At 45.8% G+C, this 24,926-nt stretch overlaps 2 protein-coding genes across 2 annotated transcripts in view; one reads left to right on the top strand and one right to left on the bottom strand.

Moving 5' to 3' along the window:
* Positions 1 to 12,440, top strand: part of PSKH1 (protein serine kinase H1) — a 66,264-nt gene extending 53,824 nt beyond the window's left edge. The window contains exon 3 of the mRNA XM_043989880.1: positions 9,414 to 12,440. Within this exon, the coding sequence (XP_043845815.1) occupies positions 9,414 to 9,731 (318 nt within the window). The 3' untranslated portion in view covers positions 9,732 to 12,440. The remainder of the gene's footprint in view (positions 1 to 9,413) is intronic.
* A 1,636-nt stretch (positions 12,441 to 14,076) lies between these two features.
* Positions 14,077 to 17,392, bottom strand: CTRL (chymotrypsin like). The gene is made up of 7 exons (XM_043988172.1): positions 17,291 to 17,392; positions 16,501 to 16,604; positions 15,613 to 15,692; positions 15,309 to 15,390; positions 14,847 to 15,024; positions 14,590 to 14,723; positions 14,077 to 14,343 (listed from the first exon to the last, which is right to left on the bottom strand). Exons 1-7 carry the CDS (start codon positions 17,340 to 17,342, stop codon positions 14,170 to 14,172), a joined length of 804 nt encoding a protein of 267 aa, XP_043844107.1. The 5' UTR covers positions 17,343 to 17,392; the 3' UTR covers positions 14,077 to 14,169.
* Between the last annotated feature and the right edge of the window lie 7,534 nt (positions 17,393 to 24,926).

Raw genomic sequence — 24,926 nt, forward strand, 5'->3', positions numbered from 1 at the left:
CCTTCCTTCCTGATTCTGAAGGTATAAACTCTGTCCCAGAGTCTTGGGACAGTTTCCTTTCTGTAGGAGTCATTACTGTGGTCTCTTTGGCTTATTTGGGGCACACATAAAGAAAAACCCATTATTTTGGAGTCAGGGAGAGGTTTCAGAGGTTACATAGAATTTAGTTTTCAGGGATCTTAAAGATCATGATAGTCTAACCCTCTAATTTTACAGGTCAGGAAACTTAAGTAACTTATCTAGGGTTACACTGGTAGTAAGTACAAAGCCAGGATTTGAACCTCGGTCCTTTTTCTATTTAGTTATTTTATCTTCTCTACTTTAGAGGAAGAATAGGTCAGTAGGGACAGAGATAGGAGGAGCATTCAGGCTTTCTGGAACAAGCAGTCTCCTCTAAAAGTTTGTTCAGGAGGTAAATGCCAGAAAGCACAATTCCTAATTGCTTTAATTGGCTATGTCACTGTGGCCTTTGCTTAAAAGTGCCAACTTTCCAGCACTTCCCTGAGCCTTCTTCCCCACTCCCCTTACTCTGCAAAACCATTAATTACTGTCTGAGCTCTAGAAATCTATACTGACCTGGTATTTCCATAAAGGCTGGACCAGCTAACAGAGCTGGGCTGCCCAGGCATTGTTTCAGGGCAGTTGGTCAGAGCCCAGGGGAAGGTTGTGGGTGTGATAAATGTGGACGAGTCGGGGCATCTGGAGCAGCATTGGTGCCCAGGTGGCCTGTGCTGTGTCAGTGGAATCCACTTGGTAATTTTATTGGAAACGATGGGTTGTAGCAGTTCATAGCACCAGATGGCTGCTCCTGCTTAGAGAGCAATGGATTATTAAAAAGCTATTGTGGTTCTTTTTTATATCATCTCCTCAGCCTGATTTTCCTCCTTCCCCCCATCCTGTTCCGTTTTATCTAATTGCCATTGAAGGCTTAGAAAATATGTGCAAGGACAAATTTAACACGGTTAGGATGGCCCAAGAAGAGCTTGGGTGCTCCTCCCCCTTTGCATTAGGGAATGTTTGAGAAACTTCTCTTTCTTAAAGGAGAAGCGTCATCCTGTGACGAACAGAACATCGGCTTGGGAGTCAAGAGATTTGGATTTTAGTCCTTTCTCTTCTACTCGTTATGATGGTAATCTTTTACATTTTTATAATGTTTTACTGTTTGAAAATTATCTTTACATCTATGATTACATTTGAGCCTCACCAACATTATTCCCATTTTACGCTTGAGGAAAAAAGATTGGAGAGGTCTTGTGTTGGGAGAGCTAGAATATAAACTTAAGTTTTCTGACTCCCAATCCACTCTAAAAATTCACCATGGGGGCAGCTAGGTGGCGTAGTGGATAGAGCACCGGCCCTGGAATCGGGAGTAACTGAGTTCAAATCCGGCCTCAGACACTTAACATTACTAGCTGTGTGACCCTGGGCAAGTCACTTAACCCCAATTGCCTCACTAAAAAAAAAAAAAAATTCACCATAGCGTTCTGTCTCTCACTCATTTTATGCTCTTAGGCAGCTACTTCCTCTCTGTGGATTTCCCTTCTTCTTTAAAATGAGGGGATTGAACTAGATCTCTACAGTAATTCCCAATTCTGTGGTGTTTGCGATGTTGTGAGGAGAATAAGGGGAAGGCGACATAGCACACGGGGCTCGGCAGCAAGTGCTTTTGTATCCTTAGAACCTGGGTCCTGCTCACCTAGTTAATAGCTCACACAGAAGATGGATTTAGTCATGTGATTGATGGTGGGACTTAGCTAGGGTTTAGTGCTGAATCTGGAATGAGAATGAAAAGGAATAGAGGAGCAGGAATGAAAGGCCTTGTCAGATTATAGGAGAAGACCAGGAAAGTGAGTAGAGATAAGAAGCAAGCTGTAGCTCACTCTTCTAGAAGGGGCTTTGCAGTCATGACTGAGTCAACACACTCAGTCTGCCTTTTAGAACCTTCTCAGGGGATGCTTAAAAATCAACAAAAAGGGGCAGCTAGGTGGTACAGTGGATAGAGTATGGGCCCTGGAGTCAGGAGGACCTGAGTTCAAATCCGACCTCAGACACTTAACATTTACTATCTGTGTGACCCTGGGCAAGTCACTTAACCCCAATTGCCTCACACACACAAAAAGCAACAAAAAGTGAGTCTTCTATAGAACTAAGGCTACAGTTGGACCCATTGGGGGATTGGGGCAAGGTAGAATGTGACCTATGGGCTAGGCTCCTTGGTGGGCTCCTGGATCCAGAGGCAGAGGACACTGGAAGGCTAGACAGCAGGATTACAAAACAATAGCCTGAACAGTAAAATGTTAATCCAGATTGAAGCATTATTTGGAATGTTTAATTTGAAAGAGAATTTTTTAAAAGGTGTAATCATAGAATGTTGGCTCTGAAAGGAACTTCAGATACTCAACCCCCCTCAGTAAACAGAGATCCCAACAGGGGAATTATTCAGTCACAGCTAGTGAGTGGCAAAATAGGGTAGAGCAGGGATTATTTTGGGGGGGCGGGGCAGTGAGGGTTAAGTGACTTGCCCAGGGTCACACAGCTAGTAGGTGTCAAGTGTCTGAGGCCAGATTTGAACTCAGGTACTCCTCAATCCAGGGCCAGTGTTTTATCCACTGCTCCACCCAGCTGCCAGTAGAGCAGGGCTTCTTAACCTGGGGTCTGGATAACTGTATTTCAGTATAATCAGTTTCCTTCACAAACTTTCATGTTTTGTTTCGTGAGCTTAAAACATGATTCTGAGAAGGGGTCCATGGGCTTCCCCAGACTGCCAGAGGGGTCCATGCCCCTGGACTAGAGCCTAGTTGTCTTAACTCCGACTCAATTGCTTCTCCTAGTCATCTAGACTGTGTCTTCATGACATCAGAGCAGATAGAGCAGGTGTTGTCTACAGAAAGCCCCTGGCTTTTCTTCCTTTTAAAAAACTTCTGTTTCTTTTATTCTGATCTTCAGAAATAAAATGAGCATTTCCATAACATCGTAGAATTTTTAAAAGGATGATTGTATAAGCAACTACAAGTCTATCATGTATAACTTGCTTTTCCTTTTAAATATGTAATAAAGTTATCATGTAACTTTATTTTTTTTCTCTTTTTTTCCCTCTTCCCCCACTCCTCACCCCATAGAGATGGCTGGCATTATACACAAATGGGTATAGCCTGTACTGTGTGCCAGGCACAGCGAGGTACTGGAGATACAAATACAAGATTTGTAACGATCTTTAAGCTCAAGGAACTTCCAGCTTTTCTTTAAAGAAGTGATTGGCAAAGCTGTTACAAAGCTCACTGATAATAGGAAGCTCATCCCTCCTGGGCTCTGCTGAAGGGCAGGAGTATAGACCCACACCTAAGGGAGGCACCTTCTCGTCTGAGGATTCATTGTAGAAAGCATTGATTCCTTTCTCCCTGTTGAGGTTCCACTGGCTTACCAGGCCTGCTCCAAATTGTTGTGGGTTTTTGTGTTTTGCTGAGCGAGCCCTGGACTTTCTAAAACACTTGGGACTCTCTTTGGTCTCTCAGATTCGGTGCTGTGGGATGAGGAGAATGTGACAGAACTGACTCGTTTTTGAAGTCTCTTGGCTACAGATCGAACTAGGAGTGTTTGTGTCTGACTGGGGGGCATGTTCCCTGCTGGGATGGGACAGTTCTAAGACAGAACGAGTAAACCCTCCCTCTTCTCACTGGTAAGCAGTGGTCATTATCACCAGTGTAGATTACTGAGAAAAGGCCCCTGGGAAAACTGCTTTTGGGGAGACTAGGAGGCCTCTGTCTCCGCTCCCCCTTGGCTATTTCCTGTGAGGCTGCAGGACTTGAGTAGCTTGCTGGAAGGCTAATCACCAGTAGGGAAAACCACAAGGGCTAGAAGCAAAAAGAAGCAGATTGAGTTTCCTATTTTCATGCCAAGGACTTGCTGGCCATGTTCCTTTCTCCCTTTTCACTGTGGTTTTGTCTCTCCTCCACAGCTTCGGGCCTAGAAAGGCCAAGGGCCAATCCATAGGAAAGGATTTCCCCATCAGTGACAGATGGCCAGCAAAGCAGGGATTAGCTGCCTTGACAGGAGAGCCAGGGGCTCCTGAGAGTGCTGTGGGGCCCTCCCCATATCTCCTGGGGCACGCCTGTCCTTGGAGAACAAGGCTCCCCAGGCCAAAGAAGGTCTTTGAGGCAGAACTGCAGTCTGTGACCATGAGAAGTCAAAGGGCAAGTCTGCATGGAGGTCTTTTAGAGGAAAGGCTGCACTTCTCCAGGGTTGCCAGCTGTGCCTCTGACATGGAATTGAAAAGTAATCACAGTTTAAAGCAGTCAGCTCCCTCCTGATTAACTGTAAACTCCTCTTGGGCAACAACAGCAGCCAAGCCCATTCATGGCCCTCTCAGCCCCCAGCACAGGGTCTTGTTGAGAGTGAGTCTGGAGAGGAGAAAGTACTCCGTATATTGTAAAGTACCATATAAACTAAGCTCTGTAATCACTCATTTTAGGAAAGAAGGGCCCTTGGGGCAGCTAGGTGGCACAGTGGATAGAGCACTGGCCCTGGATTCAGGAGGACCTGAGTTCAAATCCGACCTCAGACACTTAACACTTACTAGCTGTGTGACCCTGGGCAAGTCACTAAACCCTCATTGCCCTAAAAACAAAAACAAACAAGAAATGGGGATGTTTAGCTGGAAGAAGGAGGCAGAGGTCAGGGACAGGACCAGTAGATGCAAGGTGCAGAGGCTCACACAGGCTTGGTGTTAGGGCAAGCTCTCTCACAGTTGGAGCTGTCTTCAGGCTGCCCAAAGGGAAGTTACCTTGTGCTAAGTTAAACTGATACTGCCTGGAATGAAGTCTTGGAAGTCCAGCAAACTGCTCTACTTAGGACCAAAGACGTCATCAATTAGAGGCTGGAGGATCTCTTGTCCTGTAAGTTAGGCTAGTGGGGATCCTTTCACATAGGCCTTAGACTAGGTGGCTGCTGAGGTTGCCTCCAATTCCAGTTATGTGATTCTGTGGGCCCCAACACTGAATCTTCTTTACCCCTTGCTCAGCATCATACTGAGCAAGCCTCTTCACGGTCTCTCTCCCTATCTTCCCTAATCATTCCTTGTCCCATGGCTGTGACTTCGGTATTTTGTAGCAGGTTAAAAAACAAAAAAGGATGTAGCCTGAACAGCCCTGCAGTTTTTCTTAATGCTGAGTTTTAATGAGAATTAATTACAGCAGAGAGTCTTCCCACCTCAGTGGTTGCAGAGTGAGTGGCCTTGAGTTGGCTGATAGAGGCCCTGCTTTCTGCTTGAAGAGGGGAGTTTCTCGTGGTGTGGCCATGGTGGGTGTCTGTAATATGGAGACTGAGCCACAGGGGTGGTGTTTAAAGAAGTGGGGACATGAGTAAGACGGAGATAGGCATTGTGGGCTCATTGTGGGCTCTAAGCTACGCTAAGAGGCATCAGCAAACACAAGGGAAGTGGAACTTAGAGACTGATGCGTCTCTTGGTAATTCCACACTCCTTTATGTTGTATGGCACTTTATGCTTTGTGAATCATTTTCACTCTCATATATTGCCTCATTTGATCTTCACCAATGCTCTGTGAGGGAGCCATGGGAGAGATTATTATTTTCCTTTTTTTTTATTTTTAATTTTTGTTTGTTTGTTTTAGTGAGGCAATTGGGGTTAAGTGACTTGCCCAGGGTCACACAGCTAGTAAGTGTCAAGTGTCTGAGACTGGATTTGAACTCAGGTCCTCCTGAATCCAGGGCCGGTGCTCTATCCACTGTGCCACCTAGCTGCCCGCTTCCTTTTGTTTTTAAATGCTTGAGGAATTGAGGTTCAGAGAAATTGACTTTTTTCAGGCCACACATCTCCGGATTGGTAGAGACACCCCAGTAACCTTTATCTCCTCACACTATGTACAGGTTCTTGACACCATGTTGCCTTCCTTAGAAGCCTCAACATAATATTCACTTGGGTCCACCATGACTGTTCTTCAGGGAGTCCCAAGCATCCAGCTCTTTATCGTTTTCATCCAAAGCACCCAAGGAATCAGAGACATAATTTTTTCCCTTTGTCCTTTTTCATGTTTTTACCATTGCTTCCCCTTGTGCAGGAACGTTGGCTTTCTCTTTACTTTCCCCTTTGTCTGTGATTGGTTAGTGTTGGGTTGGTGCTGCCTGCTAATAGTATTGCAGGGGACCGACTCCCTCAGCTGGGGAGCCTTCCCCAGTATGATTCAGGAAGAAAGTCAGTAAGGTAGGGGAAGACACCGTGATGTTGCTACCATGGTCAATGCCAGCTGCCTCGTTCTACATCCTTGTCATGCATTTCTCTGGAATGATCTCTCAGCTTCTTTGCTCACTTCATCCTGTGTTTGGCAGCCTGGTGGTTTCAGTCTTACACCTGAGCTTTGTCACGGTTCAGTTAAATTCCACAAGCATTTATTAAGTGCTTATTGTATAAAAAGCACTGTTATGCAGTGGGAATATGCACACACAGTGAAACAGTTCCTGTTTTCAGAGGGTGCACCTTCTCTCATTGCTGCCTTATGTGAGATTTAGCTCCAGCCCATCAGATTGTGGTGGCACCTTATGACTAGTAGCCTTGGATATGTTGTTATTTTCCTCAGAGGAATATAATGAATTAAAATTTGAGTTACACAGAGTCCAGCAGGTGAGCCCTCTAGTGGCATAAACAGATCAATATGTTGATTTGTGTTTGCTGACTGGAGGAGATTGCTCATTAGTGAACCTGCTAGCCTCCCCTTCTCATGAAACCAGAGTAATTGGTTGCCTAAGAAATTCAGTTTGCTCAACAGTTCATTGATTGGGTAACTAAAGCTATATGGTTGTACATACAGATATTATAGCTTACATTTATAAACTTCTCCCTGCACAACAAAACCCGCAAGGTAGGCTGTAAAGTGTCTTTGTACCCATTTTCTAGATAAGAAAACTGAAGTTCAGAGTGGGGAAAATGACTTGTCCATGGTATCAAAGTTAATGTCTACACTGGGATCCAAACCCAGGTCTTCTGCCTCCAACTTCTATAATTTTTCCACTATATTACACTACCTATCTTTTTTTTTTTAAACCCTTAGATATATAAATCAGTTTACCCACCTATTCTCCTTATATAAGGAGACCTCACCCATGGGTGATCAATGGTTCACGTGACTTAGGGCAAGCCTTTCCCACTCTCTGGGACTCAGTTTCCCCACATGTAAAATTAGGACCTTGGATTAGATGAGTTCTAAAGCCCCTTCTAACTTTAAATCTCTCACCTTTGTTTTTTAGTTTTCCTAGCTTCAAGACTCAGTTCATATCCCACCTTCTACAGGTATCTTCCCCAGTAGTTCCAACCTCAGCTACTAGTGCTTTTCTTCTCAGATTCCCTTCCATCTACTTTGTATATATCTTATTATCATCTAGTTTTTCACATAAATGTCTCCTGTTTCTCCCTCTCTGCCTCCCATTAGAATGTGAGCTCCTTGGTAGGGACTGTTTTTCTCTTTTGCATCTATAGCACTGAGCACAGTGCCTGCCATATAATTAATTAGTGCTTCGTAAATGCTTGTTGAATGCCTGCTTGACTAAATCTATAATTGCGTGAATCTTTCAGAAAGGGACCCATAATTCTAATCTGTGTGGCATTAGCTGTGCTAGAAGATACCCCCTTTTCTTCTCTGATGTCCCATAACACTTTGTGCCTCCTTCCCTGATCCTTGGTTATTTTGTGTTACATTAATGTTGGAATGTATCGCAGCTGTCTCCTAGACCAGGGACTCTTAGCTTATTTTGTGTCCTTGACCCCTTCTGCCATCTAGTGAGCTTTATGGACCTCTTCTCAAAATAATGTCTTTAAATGAGTAAAAAGAGCCGTGGTCCAGAAGCATTTATTAGATACTTACCATGTGGCAGCATTGTGCTAAGCATTGTAAAGACAAATACAGCCAGAAGAAAGATAATCCTTGCCCTCAGGGAGCTTACTTTCCAGTGGGGGAAAGCAAGGAGGTGACTGGCATGGGAGCTTATTGGAGAAGTTGGGATTGTACCCTGATGAGAAATGAAGAGATGGCTGGCCTGGCTGGGCAGCTCCTTAACAGGAGGCTCTGGAAGGAGCAGCAGGGACAGAGAGTGCTTCTGGGTGTGAAGGCCAGGCCTGAAGTCAGGATCAAGAGGTTTCCTGAGGCATAATGGAGAAGTCTCCAGTGCGGCACACTGGAGATAGGTACAGGATTGGGGACACCAATTATATTGAAATGTGGTTGTCATAATGCATTTTCTTAGAGTTCACAGGCCTCAGGTTAAGAAGTCCTGTAGTGGATCAGGTTGGGTGAGGGCAGGGCACAGCTGTCTTATCTGAGTTCTCTATTTCTCCTAGTGCAGACAGGCCCAGGGCTCTACAGGCAGGAGGCACTTAATGAAAATTGACTTAAACCGAATAAGCATATGCAGGTTGTGGAGGGAAAAGATCTTCCTTTTCATCCCCAGCGAGAGTTTTTGTCATCTTGGGGCCAAGATGGTTCCTTATGTTTCTATGACAAAAGGAAGGCAGGCCTGAAGAAGCTTCCTTTCAAAGCCTGATTGAGTTGTCTCTTCGGTCTTAAGGAAAACTGGATCAAGGAGCATTCAGGAAGTAGGGCTGGCATTTTGCCAAATAGGTATGGGGTCATTGAGACCCTCTGAGAGGTTCTGTGTCTCTTAAGAAAGCCGACTCTCCTGGGGAAGTCATCATTCTTCCTTCCCTGCCCCCATTGGGAAGGGTGGGGAGTGCTGTGAGATCCTAGCAAGCCCAGAGATACGCTAACTTTTGGGGATATAGAAGTAAGGGGCAGAGTAGAAATTAGCCGGTTTAACAGGGACTAATGGAAACTGGGCCTCTTGGCTAGGGTTGGGGAGTAGGTAAGTAAAGCACAAAAGCTTAATAAGGAATGGTTAGAAAGGAGGGAGAAAAAGACAAAAAGAGCAGAGGGAGATGGGGGTCTCAATTCCTCAGAGACTTTCTCTGAGAAGAAGATAATGGGAACCTTGGAAATGTCTGACCTAAAATGCCTGGCCTGGCTCCCTGGCTTTTAAGGGCAACTTTGCCAAAGGCCTGCAAGCCCAGAGCAGGACAGCTGCTCTGTAACAGTGTTGGGATCGCCAAACTTCCTAGACCAGGACAGGCATCTGGTATTAGCCATGCAGGCTCGTGGAATTTTTAGTGAGAAAGAGACTGGCTCTCTTAGAGGATCCAGGCCAGAAACGGACTTCAGAGGTCGTGGAGTGACCCTCATTTTTTAGGTGTAGAAACTGAAATACAAATTATGATTTGTGTTTATGGTCACGCAGGTAGAATGTCAGTAGACTTGAACTCAGATCTTCTGACTCTCAGTCTGGTGACATTTCAACTCTGCTGAGATTGCCAGGTTTTCTTTGGCCCTAACTGGTGTCCCTCTCTGCTTTCCTAGCCATGGCCCAGTGTATCAAATTTGGCGAAGGATTTCATTGACCGGCTGCTAACCGTGGATCCTGGTGCCAGGATGACAGCTCTGCAAGCCTTGAAGCACCCATGGGTGGTGAGCATGGCTGCCTCTTCATCCATGAAGAATCTTCACCGCTCAATTTCCCAGAATCTTCTCAAGAGGGCATCCTCCCGGTGCCAGAGCACCAAGTCAGCGCAGTCCACGCGCTCCAGCCGCTCTACCAGGTCCAACAAGTCCCGGCGTGTTCGGGAGCGGGAGCTGCGACAACTCAACCTCCGCTACCAGCAGCAGTACAACGGCTGAGTCGTCAGCTCTCCTTGCACACCCTCAGTTGTCCGCTTCCCTTCAGCCAAAGTGCTCCAGGGAATAGGCCCAGGGAAGGGGCAGTGGGACCTGGGCCCCAGGGAGCTGGAGCAGGCACCACAGTCACCTGAGCTTCCCTTCTCATTTGGGGAAGGGTCTGGGGCCACACAACCGATTCCCATCCCTTTGCCAGACAGCTGCTGTCCTAAGTGCCTTGTGCCACCTCACAGGCTGGTGAGGGCCCCTGGGGGGGCTGGGGTGCCCAGGATTATTTATTAGTGCCAGATTCTAAGGACTGCGCTCGTCTGCCCACACCCACACTGTACACATAGGCAGTATGTTTGTGTGTATCAAGAGGCCCTCTCAGATGACGAAGGATGGTACTTCTGTTGTGTGCCTACCTTTCCTGGGAGGTTGGAGTGCTGAGTGCCTATGACTCAACCACCTAAGAGCTTCCTGCCCAGGACACAGGTCGGGGAGGGGGACCCCTTCCTAGGCAGTCTGGAGCAAGAGGAGGGGATTGCCGCTCAGAGTACCTTACTGGGGTAGGGTGCCTCTCCGAAGCAGAGCTCCTCAGTGCAGCTTAAAGAAAGGGGAATGCTCTGTCCCTCCTTCTACCACCTGCCCTCCAGCCACCCCTGCCCTATCTCCTTGCTATTGCCCCCCCTAGAGATGGTACTCGTGTGTGATGTTACATGGGCCAGGCTATTGGCTTGAGGTAAGAGCTGTACCTCCTTGCAGGCTACATTATTTAGTGGTTATGCCTCAGCTCCTCCTCAGGAGAGGTTTGATTTTTAACCAAAGTCCCAGGCCTCCTTTTTCTTTTCCGCTCACTTGGAGCCAGATGGGGCTGGTACATGAGAGCTCCCTGATGTCAAGTAAGTTTCCCTTGGCTCGTCCCCTTGGCAGGATCTCTACCCTTATCCCTTTCCTTCCCTTCCTTTTCTTCTCCCTCTTTTCCCTGGGAGGACCCAGCTGGCTCCGACTATCCAGAAATAGAGAGGGAAATGCTGAAGTTAGAGCTGATCTCTGTAGCATCTGCTTGGCATCAGAGCACCCTTTCTGATCAGTACCACGCTTGTAACCAACAGGAAATGGGATTGCCTTTGTGGTGGGCTCACCTGGGCTGGAGAAAGCTGTCAGTAGTGACTCAGAGAGGAAATGCCTGCAGGGACCCAGAGAATCTGCCAGGATGTGAGAGGTCTTTTCTGAGGCAAGAATCTGCTATCCTTTGGGGGCCTGGAGGTGGGGATGGTATGGGAGGAGGGCAGCTGAGCATCCAGGTCCAGTTCATCAAGTGAATGGGGCCTTGCTTCCTATAGGATATTCTTTTAGATAGAAGTATGTGTATGTGAAAAAAAGTAATACAGAGTCCATGGAGCCAGCTTGGTCATTCCATTCTTTAAGACCACCGACTTCCTTCCCCTGGGTGGTTGTTTTGTTGTTTGTCATTTTTAGCCATGTCCAATTCTTTGTGACCCCTTTAGGATTTTTCTTGACAAAAATACTGGAGTGGGTTGCCATTTCCCTCTCCAGCTCATTTTACATTTGAGGGAACTGAGATAAACAAGGTCAAGTGACTTGCCCAAGGTCACACAGCTAATAAGTGTCTGAGGCTGGATTGAAACTCAAATCTTCCTGACTCCAGGAGCAGTGCACTGTCCACTGCACACCCTAGCTACCTGCCATCCCTTGGGAGGGTGCTATAATATGCAAGTGATTTTCAAGGCAGATCCTGGTACCCAGCTGATTACAAGGATTTAAGTGTCCTATGATGTCCTAATGTTGTCCTGGCCCCCTTTCCTTTCTTTTTTTTTTTTTTTTACATATAAGGTATTTTATTTTTTCCATTACATGTAAAGATAGTTCTCCCCCCTTCCTTTCATCTGATTTCTCCCAGGAAGTTGTAAAGGGAAACCTGACCCTTCCCTAGCTCTGGAAAGGCAAAGGGCAGGTAACCTGACCCCCAGCCAGGAGAGAAGATTGTGGCGGGTTTTCCTGCCTGTTGGTGGGTGCTTGGGCTGGAGGGAAAAGCAGCTCCAAGAGAGGGAGATTTCGTCTCTGTGGCCTCCACTTTTCGCCTCCCTTAGAAAACTGCGGATGCCCTTTGCCCTTGGTCGTTTCTTCCCATGTACCTCCCTGTGCCCTGCCTCCATCTCCAGGGGTTCTTCCACTTACAGTCTGGGTGAGTGTTAGCTTTTCCTCCCACCCCCAGGGGCTGTCTCTGCTATCTCAGTGTAGACCTCACGTCCCTGCCTTCTTTCCTCTACGCTCTTCAGAGCTCACCTGCCTCCTACTTTTCCCATCATACCCTGCAGGCAGGATGTTTTCAGGGCTTTTTTGGCCTGTGTCAGGGTTTGCCCACTAAATGTACCAGTCTTCCATGGACAAAGTCTAAGTGACACCTAGTGGCTACTTGGGATGTGGATGGGCAGTGAACCTGGGAAGCCACCACCGTGGGGCCTGGAGCTGGAATTCTGCAGCCTGAGGAATAAGGGAATTCTGGGGGAAGGGCTTAGTGAGGGCTTCATCCATTCATCCATCCCCCCACCCCACCCCCAGAAGTCTGTCCTTGAGGAATTTCTCGTGGAACTTAGCAATACTGTGTGAATCTGCCCAGCTCTGCAGGGAAGGGGTGCGGGAGGCCCCAGGGCCCCTGGGTGAAGCTGCAGGCTGGGATGGGGGGGCTGGTTCCCCCAACATGGCCCATTTGGGACTAAATGCTCTCAGTCCTGACCAGACCATATTGTCTGCTCAGACGTCTCTGACTCCTTAAATGCATGGACTTGCAAACTTGGTCTGGCTTGCAGCTAAGATGGAGCGACAGAGCCCATTTTAGGGGGCTTCCCTCAGGTTTTCTTGCCTGTTTTGAAACTGAAGCTGCTCTCAACAAATTTGAGAAGGGCTACGGGCTTAGTTTCTGGTAGAGGAGCCAGGCTGCCTCCTAACCAAGACCCTGATGGCAGTTAGGATACAGGCCTCTGCAAGAAGACAAGTGGGCGGCTGTTCTCCCATGTCCCTAGCCCATAGAGCCCTAACGGAACAACAGAGAGACCAAAACTGTTCACGTGAACAATGTTACCAACTCTGACCAGCAGTGCTGAGGACCAGGCCTCTTCTCCTGGAGATTCCCTGGCACCAGCAGGAAAACCAAGCCAAAGTGATTCTGTATGTTTGTGTATGTGAGTGTTCGTTAGTGCCAGAAAGAGAGCCATATGTCACCGAGTGCCTTCTCCAAGGCCTGGGGAACCTCGGGACTGTCTTCCTGGGCCACTTTCCCTGACAGCCCAGTGACTTTCAGGCCCAAGACAGAAGGTTGCCCCAGGCAGATGGTCTCACAGCCGGGAGAGATCTCAGGCCGCTTTCCCAGCCTCTGCGAGTGCTGGACAGCAATTGGAGACCTAATTTGCACAGACTGCAAAGCAAATCCTTGATGCGGACCTAGAGCTTCTTTGCTCCCATTCCACCTCCTCGCTACCTTCTCTCCTGCTGCCAGCAGCTCTGCCCTGGAAGGCTCAGTGGGGAAGAGAGGTGACTGGGTGGAAGCTTCCTGAGCCTCTCTTCTGTCCCTTGGTTCCCAGAGATCTCTTTGGGGAGCCCGGCCCTCCAGAGGACTCCCGCGGTTGCCAGTCCTACTACCTACACACCACTACCCCACTTCTTTGCCGATTGGCCCGTCTTGAGCCCCGACACCTTTCCTTCCTCCCCAAACCCAGGAGAGGCAGGATAAACATATACTTGTGGGCTTGAGACATTTGCTCTTTGTCTCAGCCTCTCCCTGGGAGCTTGTGCCATTGGATTGAGAATGTATAAAGTTATTTATTTTGTGTACTCAGTTTGCAAATGTATCTTGCATATTCAGTAAACCTGCAGTCTTCCCCCAGGATGACTGCTCCATTACTGTGGGCCATGACTGCTTTCTGGTTTGGGGAAGGGGATATGGGGAAGAGGAGAGGGTGGGAAGTTGATAATAACAGCTAACATTTATATGGCACCTACAGTGTGCAAAGTGCTTTATGATTATCACCTCATCTGTTTCTCACAACAACCCTGGGAGCTAGGTGCAGTCACCCGTATTTTACAGATAAGGAAATAAGAGGTTAAGGGACTGGCCCAGGGTCACACAGCTTGTAAATGCCTGAGATCAGATTTGAACTTGGGTCTTCCTGACTTCGGGCTCAGTGCTCTATCACCATAGCACGTGGATACCTTGAGTTGAGGAGAATGTTGGGAAGTGTGAGGTGGCCTTAGAGTCTATTGGGAGAAACAGCTTCATCTCATCCTGAGCACCCAGCTCCCACACCTGCTGCTCACCCAAGGCTAGAATGAAGGAAGAGCCCAGACGATAGAAGATAGGGAATTTATTGTACTTCAGGGAATGGGGGGAAGGGCATTTCGGTCTGTGTGGGGTGTCCCCAAAGTCCCTTCTTCAAGCTCTTTAGTTGTTGGCCACCGTCTGATAGACCCAAGAGCTAAATGTGCTGATGCGCGTGTACATGGCTGGTGCCCGGACATCACAGTTGCTTGTCCCCCAGGAGACAATACCGACTTGGACCCAGGGTGCTTCCTGTAGGCTGTTTTGTCGGCACACAAGGGGGCCTCCAGAATCACCCTGGAGAGAAGTGAAGAGGATAAATTAGGCAGGTGAGCAGGGAGCTGAAAAAGCTCGGAGATTGCTGACACTGAAGCCTAGAGGGTGGTGGGTACCTTGGAGCTACAAAGGAGCTCTGGTGAGAACACTGGAGAATTCCGAGGGAAAGGAAGGGCCAGTGTTCTGATCTGGCTGAGAACCTATTCTGGGCTGGGCTCTTGATCCCTTTGGGTCTACCTGGGGGCAGCCCCAGAGCCTTCAGATTACCTGGCAGGAGGAGGCTCCAGAGCCTCCAGCACAGATCATGGCATTTGTGATGCGGCTGCCCCAGTACTGCTTGCACTGATTCACCGTCACCAGGGGCAGCACCACCTGCTGGAGCCGAGCTGGGGTGGTGTTAACTGTAGGTACAGGCAGAAGTCATTTTCAGCTTTCTCTTCTCCCAAATGCCCCAGAGCCCTTGTGCTGTTTCAGGCACAACCTTGTTTCTCTTGATGGTCTAATAGAAGTCCCCCTTCACGTACCTATGCCACTGGTGCGGCCCCAGCCTGTGGTGACACAAGTGATATCCTGGGGGATGTTGTTGTCTGTGGCCAGACAGACTGGGGATATGCGGGAGGTGAATTGGACAGGTGAGGACAGTTTTAGCACAGTAATGTCATTGTTCATGGTATTGGGATTCCAGCCAGGATGGGTGATGATCTGTGGGAAGACATTATCAGTGAGGTTGGTAGGGCCCTTAGGGCACAGGAGAGAGGCCTGGTGGCAAGGCCTACTAGACAGGTACAGAAAGGACAGTGGTAGAATAAGGGACCCTTGAATGGACAAGGCTGCTTTGGGAGATTGAAAACAACAACTGCAATGAATTGGGCCACAGATCTCTACAAGGTTCAGGACTGGGCCCTGGTAACTCCCTGACCCCAGTTCAGCATCTCCCCATCTCCGAGGCCCGAGGCCCGTTGGGCTGGCTCACTCCAGATGCTCACCTTTGAGATAGTCCTGACCTGAATAGGTTCTGCATTAGATGACTGATCATATTCCCCAAGGACAACCAGGTGGCGGCTTGGGCTGTGACAAGAGTGAGATATGGGAATGGGCATGAGTAAAAGGAAATGGATCCCGTTTGGGCCCAAAAAGAAATGGGTCTAGGGCTCACGCAGCTGTGGAGGGAGCGATGTGGGCCACTGCAGAGTAAGACAGAGCCCAAACTATTGGACTTGGGGCGGGCTGTTCCTCTGCAGAGGCCTCAGTTCCTGTGACTTTGAGGGAATGTGGTTTTAGGGGCCTTACCTCACGTTGCAATGGGCAGCTGTGATGACCCAGTTTTTGTTAATGAGGGAACCTCCACAGAAGTGGAAACCATTTTTCTCCTGTAGAGGGGAGAAGATGGGGAGAACAGCCTGTCAGACTGCTTCTAGGTAAATTCCCAGGCTAAAGTCACAAACGTGTCAGAGCTGATGAAGTACAGACGTGTGTCTAGGGGGTGTGCCCCTCTTTGGGGAGGCCACATGCTGGAGCTGAGAGAACATCGGACCTGGAGCCACAGAACGTGGATGGGAACCCTGCCTCAGCTACTTGTTAGATGCGTCCATTGTCGCAGAAAGAACGCCGGATTTTGAGTCACGTGACCTGGGGTTGAATCCTGGCCCTACTATTTACTAGCTGCGTGACTTTAGGCAGATCATGAAGAAACCCCGAAATTAGAGTTGGAAGTGACCCCAGCTGTCATGAAATGAAAGGAGTGCCAAGGAAGCAGAGCTTGCATCCTCTTGAGACAGCCTATCAGCACTTTAGGGCAGGGTCTGATAGGAAGATTGCCCTGACACGAGGTCCCAAGTTGTCTCTCTACCATCCACCCCGAGCTCTTGGTTCTTGCCCACTGGAGCCAGACAGAATGAGCCTTAACGTCTCTTCTGCAAGAGATCCCTTCTGTTTCTCCCTTCCCCCACCCCCACCCCTCAATCTTCTCTAGGCTGCACCTCCGTGTGCCCAGTTCCTTCTCTGATGGTCATTTGACATAGTTCAAGGGTCGTCACCATCCTGGCTGCACTCCGGAAATGGTGGAGGAGGTCGGAGAACTTCCACCTGGAGCCAGAAGTTCCCTTCCTCTTCTTACTCCCCTCCATTAGTCCCACCTCCTCTCTCCACTGCCCTTCCTTGCCAGAGCTGAGCCATTACCTGAAGGGACACCTGCCAGGGCCAGGAGCCGGACAAGGCATTTTCCCCATTGACGATCTTCTGGTTGAAATTCAGAGCTGGTTTAATGGCTGGGTTCCCACAACCTGAAGTGGGCAATATAGAGCAACCCCATCATAGCTTAACCATTATAAGGGCTTATGTTTATAAAGTAAATTGATCCAACTTTAGTAACCCGATAAATATTCTTCCTAAAATATGAGGAAACAGGCGCATTGAGGCCAAGTGGGTTACTCATGATCACACAGGTAGGGGCAGTGCCCTGGTGAAAACAGGTCGTGAAAGATTTTTAGGGTAAGATAATTTGCTTAGAATTGCTCCCCACAAAGCCTAGCTGCTTTTCCTCTCCCAAATTCCTCCCTCATGAGGCTTGCCAGAGTCTTTGCCATCATGGCCTTCTAGATGTATGGACTGTTAGGAGGGAGACCTGTGGATTGGTGGGCAAGGGCTTGTGGGAGGTGGGAGTCCTGTGTTGGAGGATCTTAGTGAGCACAGCCCTGGGCATGTGGACTTTGGAGAAATCACTGAATTTCAGAATTGAAAGGGCTGTTAGGGAGAGGCAGGCTGAGGCTAGGGGATCTTGGGAGGACTGGTTCTTCAATATGATGTGTGGAAATTTCCAAGTTATAGAACAGCGTGGAGCCAAAGCAGCTAGGTTCAAGTCTCCCAGCAGCCTTGAGGTGGTAGGTGGCACAGTAGATAGAGCATCAGCTAAGAGGGGCCTTAGAAGGGGAGGAAGCAGAGAATGGGGGCGTCATCTTATATGGCTTACCGTAGGAAGAGCCAAGGAATGCCAGACACAGGAAAGCCCACAGCATTGCCATCTCTGCTCATTTGTCTGAGGCAGGCCCTGGGACAGAACAGTTTTATAGAGCTTGAGATCTAAAGACCTTGGGCATTTTTCCAATGCCAACCCAGCTGTGACTTTACTGCCCCTTCACATCCTGATAGAGGGGGTTTGGAGGGGTGGGGCAGATCACCTGTATTTCAGAAATCTCCCAAACCAGAGTCCCTACCCAGATAGGGCATACATAGAATGATGGACTCCCCCAGGCCTGCATTTACCAACAGGTGTAAGACTCCCACCAGTTTGATTTCGAGACTGCCCTTCCCTCTGGGGTTATAGTTTTTCCCAAAGGAGTATGTTGGAGTTTGGATACAGAGAAGGCCTTCAAACAGTAGTTCCTTAGAGCTCTAGAATCCAGAGAAAGGGGAAAGAGTAAAAGGAATGGGTGGGGAAGGAGGAGAGTCCAACTGAAAACCCTAGGATGCTCATTAGCTGGTTTTTTGTGGGGTTCTTATGTAGGTACATACACTGTGCCTATCAGGACTTCTATGCTGATACTGTTCTTCCCCTCAAAAATAAGTAAAAATTGTGATTGGCCCAAAAGATGGGGAAAGAGGTAGTGTTGAGTTTTTTTTTTTTTCTTCTGGGGGACATGGGTGGAGATCCAGTCCCATCTCGTGACTTGAATTCACTTTTTCCCAGGGATAGAAACCTGGCGGAATCAAACCCTTTTGTCATGGGGTGCAGAGCACCCCAGAAGTTCTCTGGGGCACACCAAGGAATCTTCTCCTTGAGAAACTAAACCAGAGGACAGATAATGCCTAGAGAGATAAGCTGAACCAAATCGGACTGAGCTAGCTTGGGATTCCTACCCTTCATTCTGGTCTCCCTTACCCTGGGGAGATAAATTTGGGTGTGGCTGCGGCCTTTGTGTTCTGAAGAGGGATCCGTAGCCACCCCTCACCCTATTCCTCTAGTCACTACCAGTGGGGGATGGTCCACCCTCACTAAAGGAACTTTTCACAGGCAGATGGTCCACCCCCATCAGTCCTCTTATAAAAATACCTTCCAGTCTCCTGTTCGGGGAGATTTGGTACCTCTGAGCCATGTGCTTTATGCCAATCTCCCCATGAAAAGTCCAAGGATTTCTTTCATGGTTTCCCTCCTCCCACCCTTCCCTTCCCTTGCTCCTAAATAAACTATCACCTTATTCTAACTACTTTTGTGTGCAAGAGGGTGTAATTCTTTAAAGAGGAATTCCTAAGAACCCCAACCCAACCCCGTGCCCCACTTCCCCCCATATCACTTTCATTCTGCTTAATTTGCCCTTCTTTCTTGAAGAGGACCATGACATCAGGGAGGTGATGTCAAGACTTGTAGTGAATTGGATTTAAGTGAGGAAGGGTTATGCAAAGTCACCAGCCTCACTCTCTTCTCCTGAGCCATCTGGGTCTAGTGGCAAGATACATATCAGGACGACTGGAGAGGGTGGAACTAATCAATCTCTATGGTTCCTCCTAGCCCTGGCTCCCATGGAGCCTATGAGCATGGGGAATTATGGGAGGGAGTTCTAGGGTGGGTTGGGAGAGACATAGAAAATAATGGAATTACATTGGGGACAGGGAGGGAGAATCTTAATGTGTCAGTCTGAGGAGAATGCTAAGAAGTAGTCACTGAAATTCACAAATTCACAGAGCTCTTCATGCCCTTCATGCCCACCTCGGGCTAGGTGCTGTGGGCAATGCAGAAGAAGGCAGTCCCTGTAGTTTGGGAGACCAGCTCACAGACACCAGGCAGAGGTAAGAAGAGCAAAAAGGGTGTGTGTGTGTGTGGGGGGGGTATATGTCTGGGGAGGTGGGGAAAATAAGAAGGAGGGGGAAGGTGGTGACAAAAGAACTTAATTTGTATAATGGGGCTTAAAGTCTGATAAAAAGACTTTTAAGAGAAATTGGGTGAGAAAAGCTCCTTTTGTAGATCTGGGAACTCCCCGGTCTGTGTTTCGGCAGGCTAGAGCACAAAACAGTGAGAGTGGGAGGCTTTCCCTCTTCTCCAGTCCACAACTCTAAGCTTATCAGAATCCAGATGCAAGGCTCTCACCAGCACACTCCCAGTTGGCTGGAGGGGAATTGCCTTTCTTCAACCAGGATCCCCTCCCCCAGCCATTTCCTATTGGGAATTCTGCTTGCCTTCTCTAACCCCCATAGGCAGGGTAGGAGTATGTGGAAGACCTTTTGATCATCCCACAGAGACTTCCCTGTTCCTTCTGTGAGACTCTTTCCCCCTCTCTGTCTCCCTCTCTCCCTCCTTTCTCTCTTTTCCTTTCTCCTCCTAGCCCCAAAGCTCTCTTCTTTCCATTTGGAGGGAGCTGGAATGGAATTTCTTCAGCAGGTACAGTCAGTTTAGGAGGGAATTGGAAGGATGGAATTTGTCTAACCTGAATACAGGTGTCCACTCCAGAAAATCCAATGAGACAAGGCACTCCAAGATCCCTTCTAGCTCTGAATCTTTTATTGTTTTTTAAATGCCATTTAAAATTCTTTTTGAAGTTCTAAATTCTCTTCCCCTCCCTCACTCAATGAGAAGACAAGGAAAACAAATATTATTAGAAATATGTATAATCATGCGAAACAAATTTCTGCATTGGCTACCCCCCCCCCAAAAAAAAAGAGGAAAGAAATATACTTCAGTCTGCACTCTGAGTCCTTAAGTTCTCCATCTGGAGGTAGATAGCATGTTTCATCATGAATCCTAATTGTAGTGGGTCATCATATTGATCAGTTACTAAGTTTTTCAAAATTGATTATTTTTACAATGTCACTGTTACTGTACAGATTGTTCTCCTGGTTCTTCCTCTGTTTTTCTGAAACCATTCCCTTCATCATTTCTTACGGAACAATAGCAACCATTCCCCAATTGATCGGAATCCCCATAGTTTTCATTTTCTTTGCCACCACAGAAAAAGCCTAGCTCTAAACCTTATGCTAACAACAATCCACTCCACCCTATTAACTCTCTTTTATTCCAGAATACCTAATACATACACACTTCACATTAGAATGCCTTCCACTACGTGAAAATTTTTTTTAAAAAGTAGAAATAAAGAGGGCAAAGCATATGCAAGTGTGTATGCAAAAAAAGATTAAGGAGACATTTTGGATTATATAGTATTAAAAAGCTTTTACATGAACTAGAATAAGAAGAGAAAATGTTTAATATGGGGGAGGAATCTTTACATCAAATATTTCTAATAAATGTCTTTGTTATGGGGAAATAGGTGGGGGGGTTGGGGGTATGGGTAGGGATTGGGGTTCTTAGGAATTCCTCTTTAAAGAATTACATCCTCTTGCACACAAATCCAATTAGAATAAAATAATAGTCTATTTAGGGGCTGGGGAAAGGAAACCAAGAGAGAAATCCTTGGATTTCTCATGGGGAGAAAGCATAGCACAGAGGCGTGGCTCTGAGATCCCTATCTGCAGGAGACAGGCAGATACTTTTATAGAGGACTATGGGGGGGTGATCATCTGACTGTGGAAAGTTCCCTTATTGAGGGAGGACCATCCCCCACTGGTGGTGGCTGGGGGAGTTGGGTGAGGAGTGGCTCTGGATCTCTCTAGCCATCTCTGCTCCTCATGCCACAAAGGCAGCAGCCACACCCAATCCCATCTCCCTGAGGGGTGGGGGAGACTGGTTAGGTATGTCTGTCCTTTGGTTTAGTTTCTCAAGGAGAAGGTTCTTTGATGTATTCCCAGAGAACTTCTGGGGCTTGCTAGCCCTATAACATCTTGTTCCTAGATATATAGGGAATTTGCAAAAAATGTATGACCAAGAACTATATCCCAATTGATAAGTGGCCAAAAGATATGAGATATTTTCTTTTTTAAATTCAATTTTATTTTATTTCAGTTCCAAATTCTCTCCCTCCACCTTCCTCCACCACCAGAGAGAGAGGGGGGGGGAGAGAGAGAGAGAGGTTTTAATCGGTACTCTGAATCCATTAGTTCCCTATCTGGAGGTGGATAGCATTTTTCATCATGAGTCCTTTGTAATTGTGGTTGGTCATTGTGTGAATCAGAATTACTAATTCTTTCTTTCTTTTGACATTTTTATGTAAAGTTTTGAGTTCCAAATTCTATCCCTCCCATCCTCCCTCTCCTCCACACTTCCTGAGATGGTAAGCAATCAGATATAGGTTATACATGTACAATTATGTAAAACATTTCCATACTAGTCATTTTGTACAAAAAGACTTGAATAAAAGGAAAAAAGGTGAAAAAAATAGCATGCGTCAGTCTGTATTAAAAAAATATCAGTTCTTTCTCTGGAGACAGATATTATGCTTCATCATTAGTCCATTGGGATTGTCTTGGATCATTGTATTGCTGAGAATAGCCAAGTCGTTCACAGTTCTTCATCAAACAATGTTGTTACTATGTACAACATTTTCCTGGTTCTGTTCACGTCACTAATTCTTTCAAAGTTGATTATCTTTACAGTATTGTTGTTACTGTATAAATTGTCCTCCTGATTCTGCATACTTCACTTTGCAACAGTTCATACAAGTCTTCCTAGGTTTTGAGATGAGAAATTTTCAAAAGAAAAAATTGCAAACTCTCAATATGAAACATGTTACAAATTGCTAAAAATAAGAGAAATGCAGATTAAAGTAGCTCTAAGACTACTTCACATCTTTTAAATTAGCCAAGAAAATACAAGTGGAATTGGTCCAATCATTCTGGAAAACTATTTGGAATTATTTGAGAAATATTACTAAACTATTTGTACCCTTTGACTTCAGTGATCCTAGTACATAGGCATATTCATTTTTATATTCATATCAATTTTACTATGGGGTTAGATTTTAAAATTAGAGGATAAGATAAAGAACTGCATATAATCAAAATTTCCCTTGAAAAATTAAAGCTTAAAGCTTTAAATCTCACACGAAATACAGAACAATATATTTTTTTATTTTAGGAGTGTAGTGTTTTATTTTGTATATGTATATATCTATAATACATTTTCTTTGAAAACACTTATTGGATTCTTTTGTTTTTATATCACTTAAATTTGCCACTGTATTCTTCCCTATTATTCATCCCTTATAGTAATGATTCTTTTAAAAAGAAAGGAAAAGGGGGCAGCTAGGTGGTGCAGTGGATAAAACACCGACCTTGAATTCAGGAGGACCTGAGTTCAAATCCAGCCTCAGACACTTGACACACTTACTAGCTGTGTGACCCTGGGCAAGTCACTTAACCCTCATTGCCCTGCAAAAAAAAAAAGAAAGGAAAAAAGTTCCACAAAATTAACATATCAAAAAAGTGTGATATTAAACACAGTATCCTATACCATGTTTCCCCTAGCTCTACCAACAGTGCCCTAGTGAGATCATCTTTCCACAACTAGTCCCATCTTTTATTATCCTTGCAAATTTATTGGGCTTGAGGTGAAACCTCAAGATTGTTTTGATGTGCATTTCTTTTGTTATTAGTGATTTGGAGTATTCTTCTGTATAGCTGTGAATAGTTTGTAATTCTTTTGAGAACTGTTCATATCCTTTGACTACTTCTCTTTTGGGGGTGGCTTCTGGTCTTATATATTTCTCTTCATTTCTATATATCTTAGGTAGCAGATCCTTATCAGGGACATTAGATACAATGATTTTTTTCTCAGTCTACTGCTTCCCTTCTCTTAGTTGTATTAGTTTTGGTCATGCAAAAGTTTTTTCAGTTTCATATAATCAAAATTACTTATTTTATCCAGTACAGTATTTTTTAATCATTTAATGACTGCAAAAAGGCTAGGGTCTTTTAAAACAAAGTCTGTAGAAGAGTAGATGGAGCTGAGATAGTTGCTATAGAAACAGTTGAATGTGATGTTAAGTGTGTATTGTCCATATAAAATGTCTATGTCAACATTGTCTAAATGTGGCTCATAGGGAGGCATTGATAGCTATTTCTGGAAATTTCACCCATCCCTCTCCAAGGAAAATTTTGATTTTTTTTTCCCCCAGAGGTGAGCAGGAGAAAGGTCACAAGGCTAACCACTCTCATCTCTTCAGAGAAAAAGGGGTACCAGATTAGATTAATATCTATCAGTCCCACTAAATGTTGTTGGTCAGGTGTCATTATTTTTTACATTCAAGCTACTTTCCTCATTAATATCTGTTAAAGTGGAGAATTTGGGTCCCAAAATTTTAAAAAATGAATGCTAAAATAATTAGTCCTGTGACCAAAACAAAAAGAAAGAAAAGAAATTTCCCATAAAAAAGATATTTTTAAAATATCCTTTAAAGGGGAAAGGATAATCCCAAACTTATATCCATGGACTTGATTCCTTTCCACCAAATACTAGTTACACAAAAGATCATCATAAATAGTAAATAGTGAGTAAACCCATTTATCCTGACAGAGAGCAAACAGAAATTGGACAAGTTAAACACATTAGAATATATCAGAAATACACAGAACAAATGAGCTCTTCACTGAGGTGAGATATCTCAGTTCAACCAAGAAAGAGGACCTCATCACAGAAACTCCCCAAAGTCTCTATTGAGGCAAGCTAGAAACCATGGACATATCGAGGAGCCAGTTTTCCTCTACGTTTCTACCTTTTAAAGTCTTTTCTCTCTTTTCCCAGAGTTAGGTCCTGAAGAGAATCTGGAACCACATGGATGAGTGTCTCTCTTTCAAAACAGGAATGAAAAACACTGTTTATCCTCTCCAAAGCTCTTAGGGCCATTTCTGCCCCTCACACAGGCACACAATCCAGAATCACACTTAAACAATAGCACACAAAATTCCCCCATTTAAAACCTTTTTTATGGTATATTTTTTTCCCCACTGCATCCAGCCAAATCAGGAAGAATTATGACTTCTACTCAAGTAGAAAACAACAATAATAAGTGAAGGTGAAGACTTAGATGACAGGAAAATTGAGGATTAAGACAATAGATGAATAAACATTGAATTTGGAGTAAGAATACAAAAGTTCAAAGCGTGGACCTTAAGATGAGAAATGAGAAGACACTCCTATCCCTCTCCTTTGAAGAGGTTGGAAGTTCACAGATGTGGTGTTACATGTTTTCATTTTTTTTCTTTCTGTGGTTTTTTTTTAAATAGTATTGGTTATATGAGCCAGCCCATTGGGAGGTAGAAAGGGAAACAGTACCAGGAGAAATTCTGGTGATGTTAAAAACAAAAGATATCCATAAAAATTAATTAAAAAAAAAGAAAAGACAAAAACCTTATTCTGTCACTTTTCACTTCTGTGGTCTTGACAAAGTCACTTAACTTCTGAGGCGTAGTTTCCTCATCTCTTAAATGGAGGTAATAATAATTATGCCCAGAGTTGAGGAAGAGTTCTTTATAAATTTTATGACACTACAGAATCCACCCCACTCCCCCACAACCCACTCAGTGCCCCACAGATTTAGGTGACCCAGTGGGTGTGGTAGAGCTGGGAAGCTTTAAGCCAATCACCAAATGATCCTAATCATCTATACAGCCTAGTTTTATTGGAATTCAGAGGTGTGCCTAGCTCTCTCTCCCAGTCTCCCAAATGTGTATATTAGAGACATCTCGGTATTTCAAGGGTCTGTGATTTCATCAGCATTACA

This window comes from Dromiciops gliroides, chromosome 2 (genome assembly GCF_019393635.1).
Source record: "Dromiciops gliroides isolate mDroGli1 chromosome 2, mDroGli1.pri, whole genome shotgun sequence".
In the NCBI taxonomy this organism is placed as follows: domain Eukaryota; kingdom Metazoa; phylum Chordata; class Mammalia; order Microbiotheria; family Microbiotheriidae; genus Dromiciops; species Dromiciops gliroides.

What these genes read in the sequence shown, in the direction of transcription:
- CTRL (XM_043988172.1), bottom strand. Translation starts at nt 17,342, where the DNA reads ATGGCAATGCTGTGGGCTTTCCTGTGTCTGGCATTCCTTGGCTCTTCC. An exon ending in CCTGGCAGGTGTCCCTTCAG is followed by an intron (nt 15,693 to 16,500) that starts GTAATGGCTCAG and finishes TCCCCTCTACAG; the next exon opens with GAGAAAAATGGTTTCCACTT. An exon ending in AGGTCAGGACTATCTCAAAG is followed by an intron (nt 15,025 to 15,308) that starts GTGAGCATCTGG and finishes GTCTTCCCACAG; the next exon opens with ATCATCACCCATCCTGGCTG.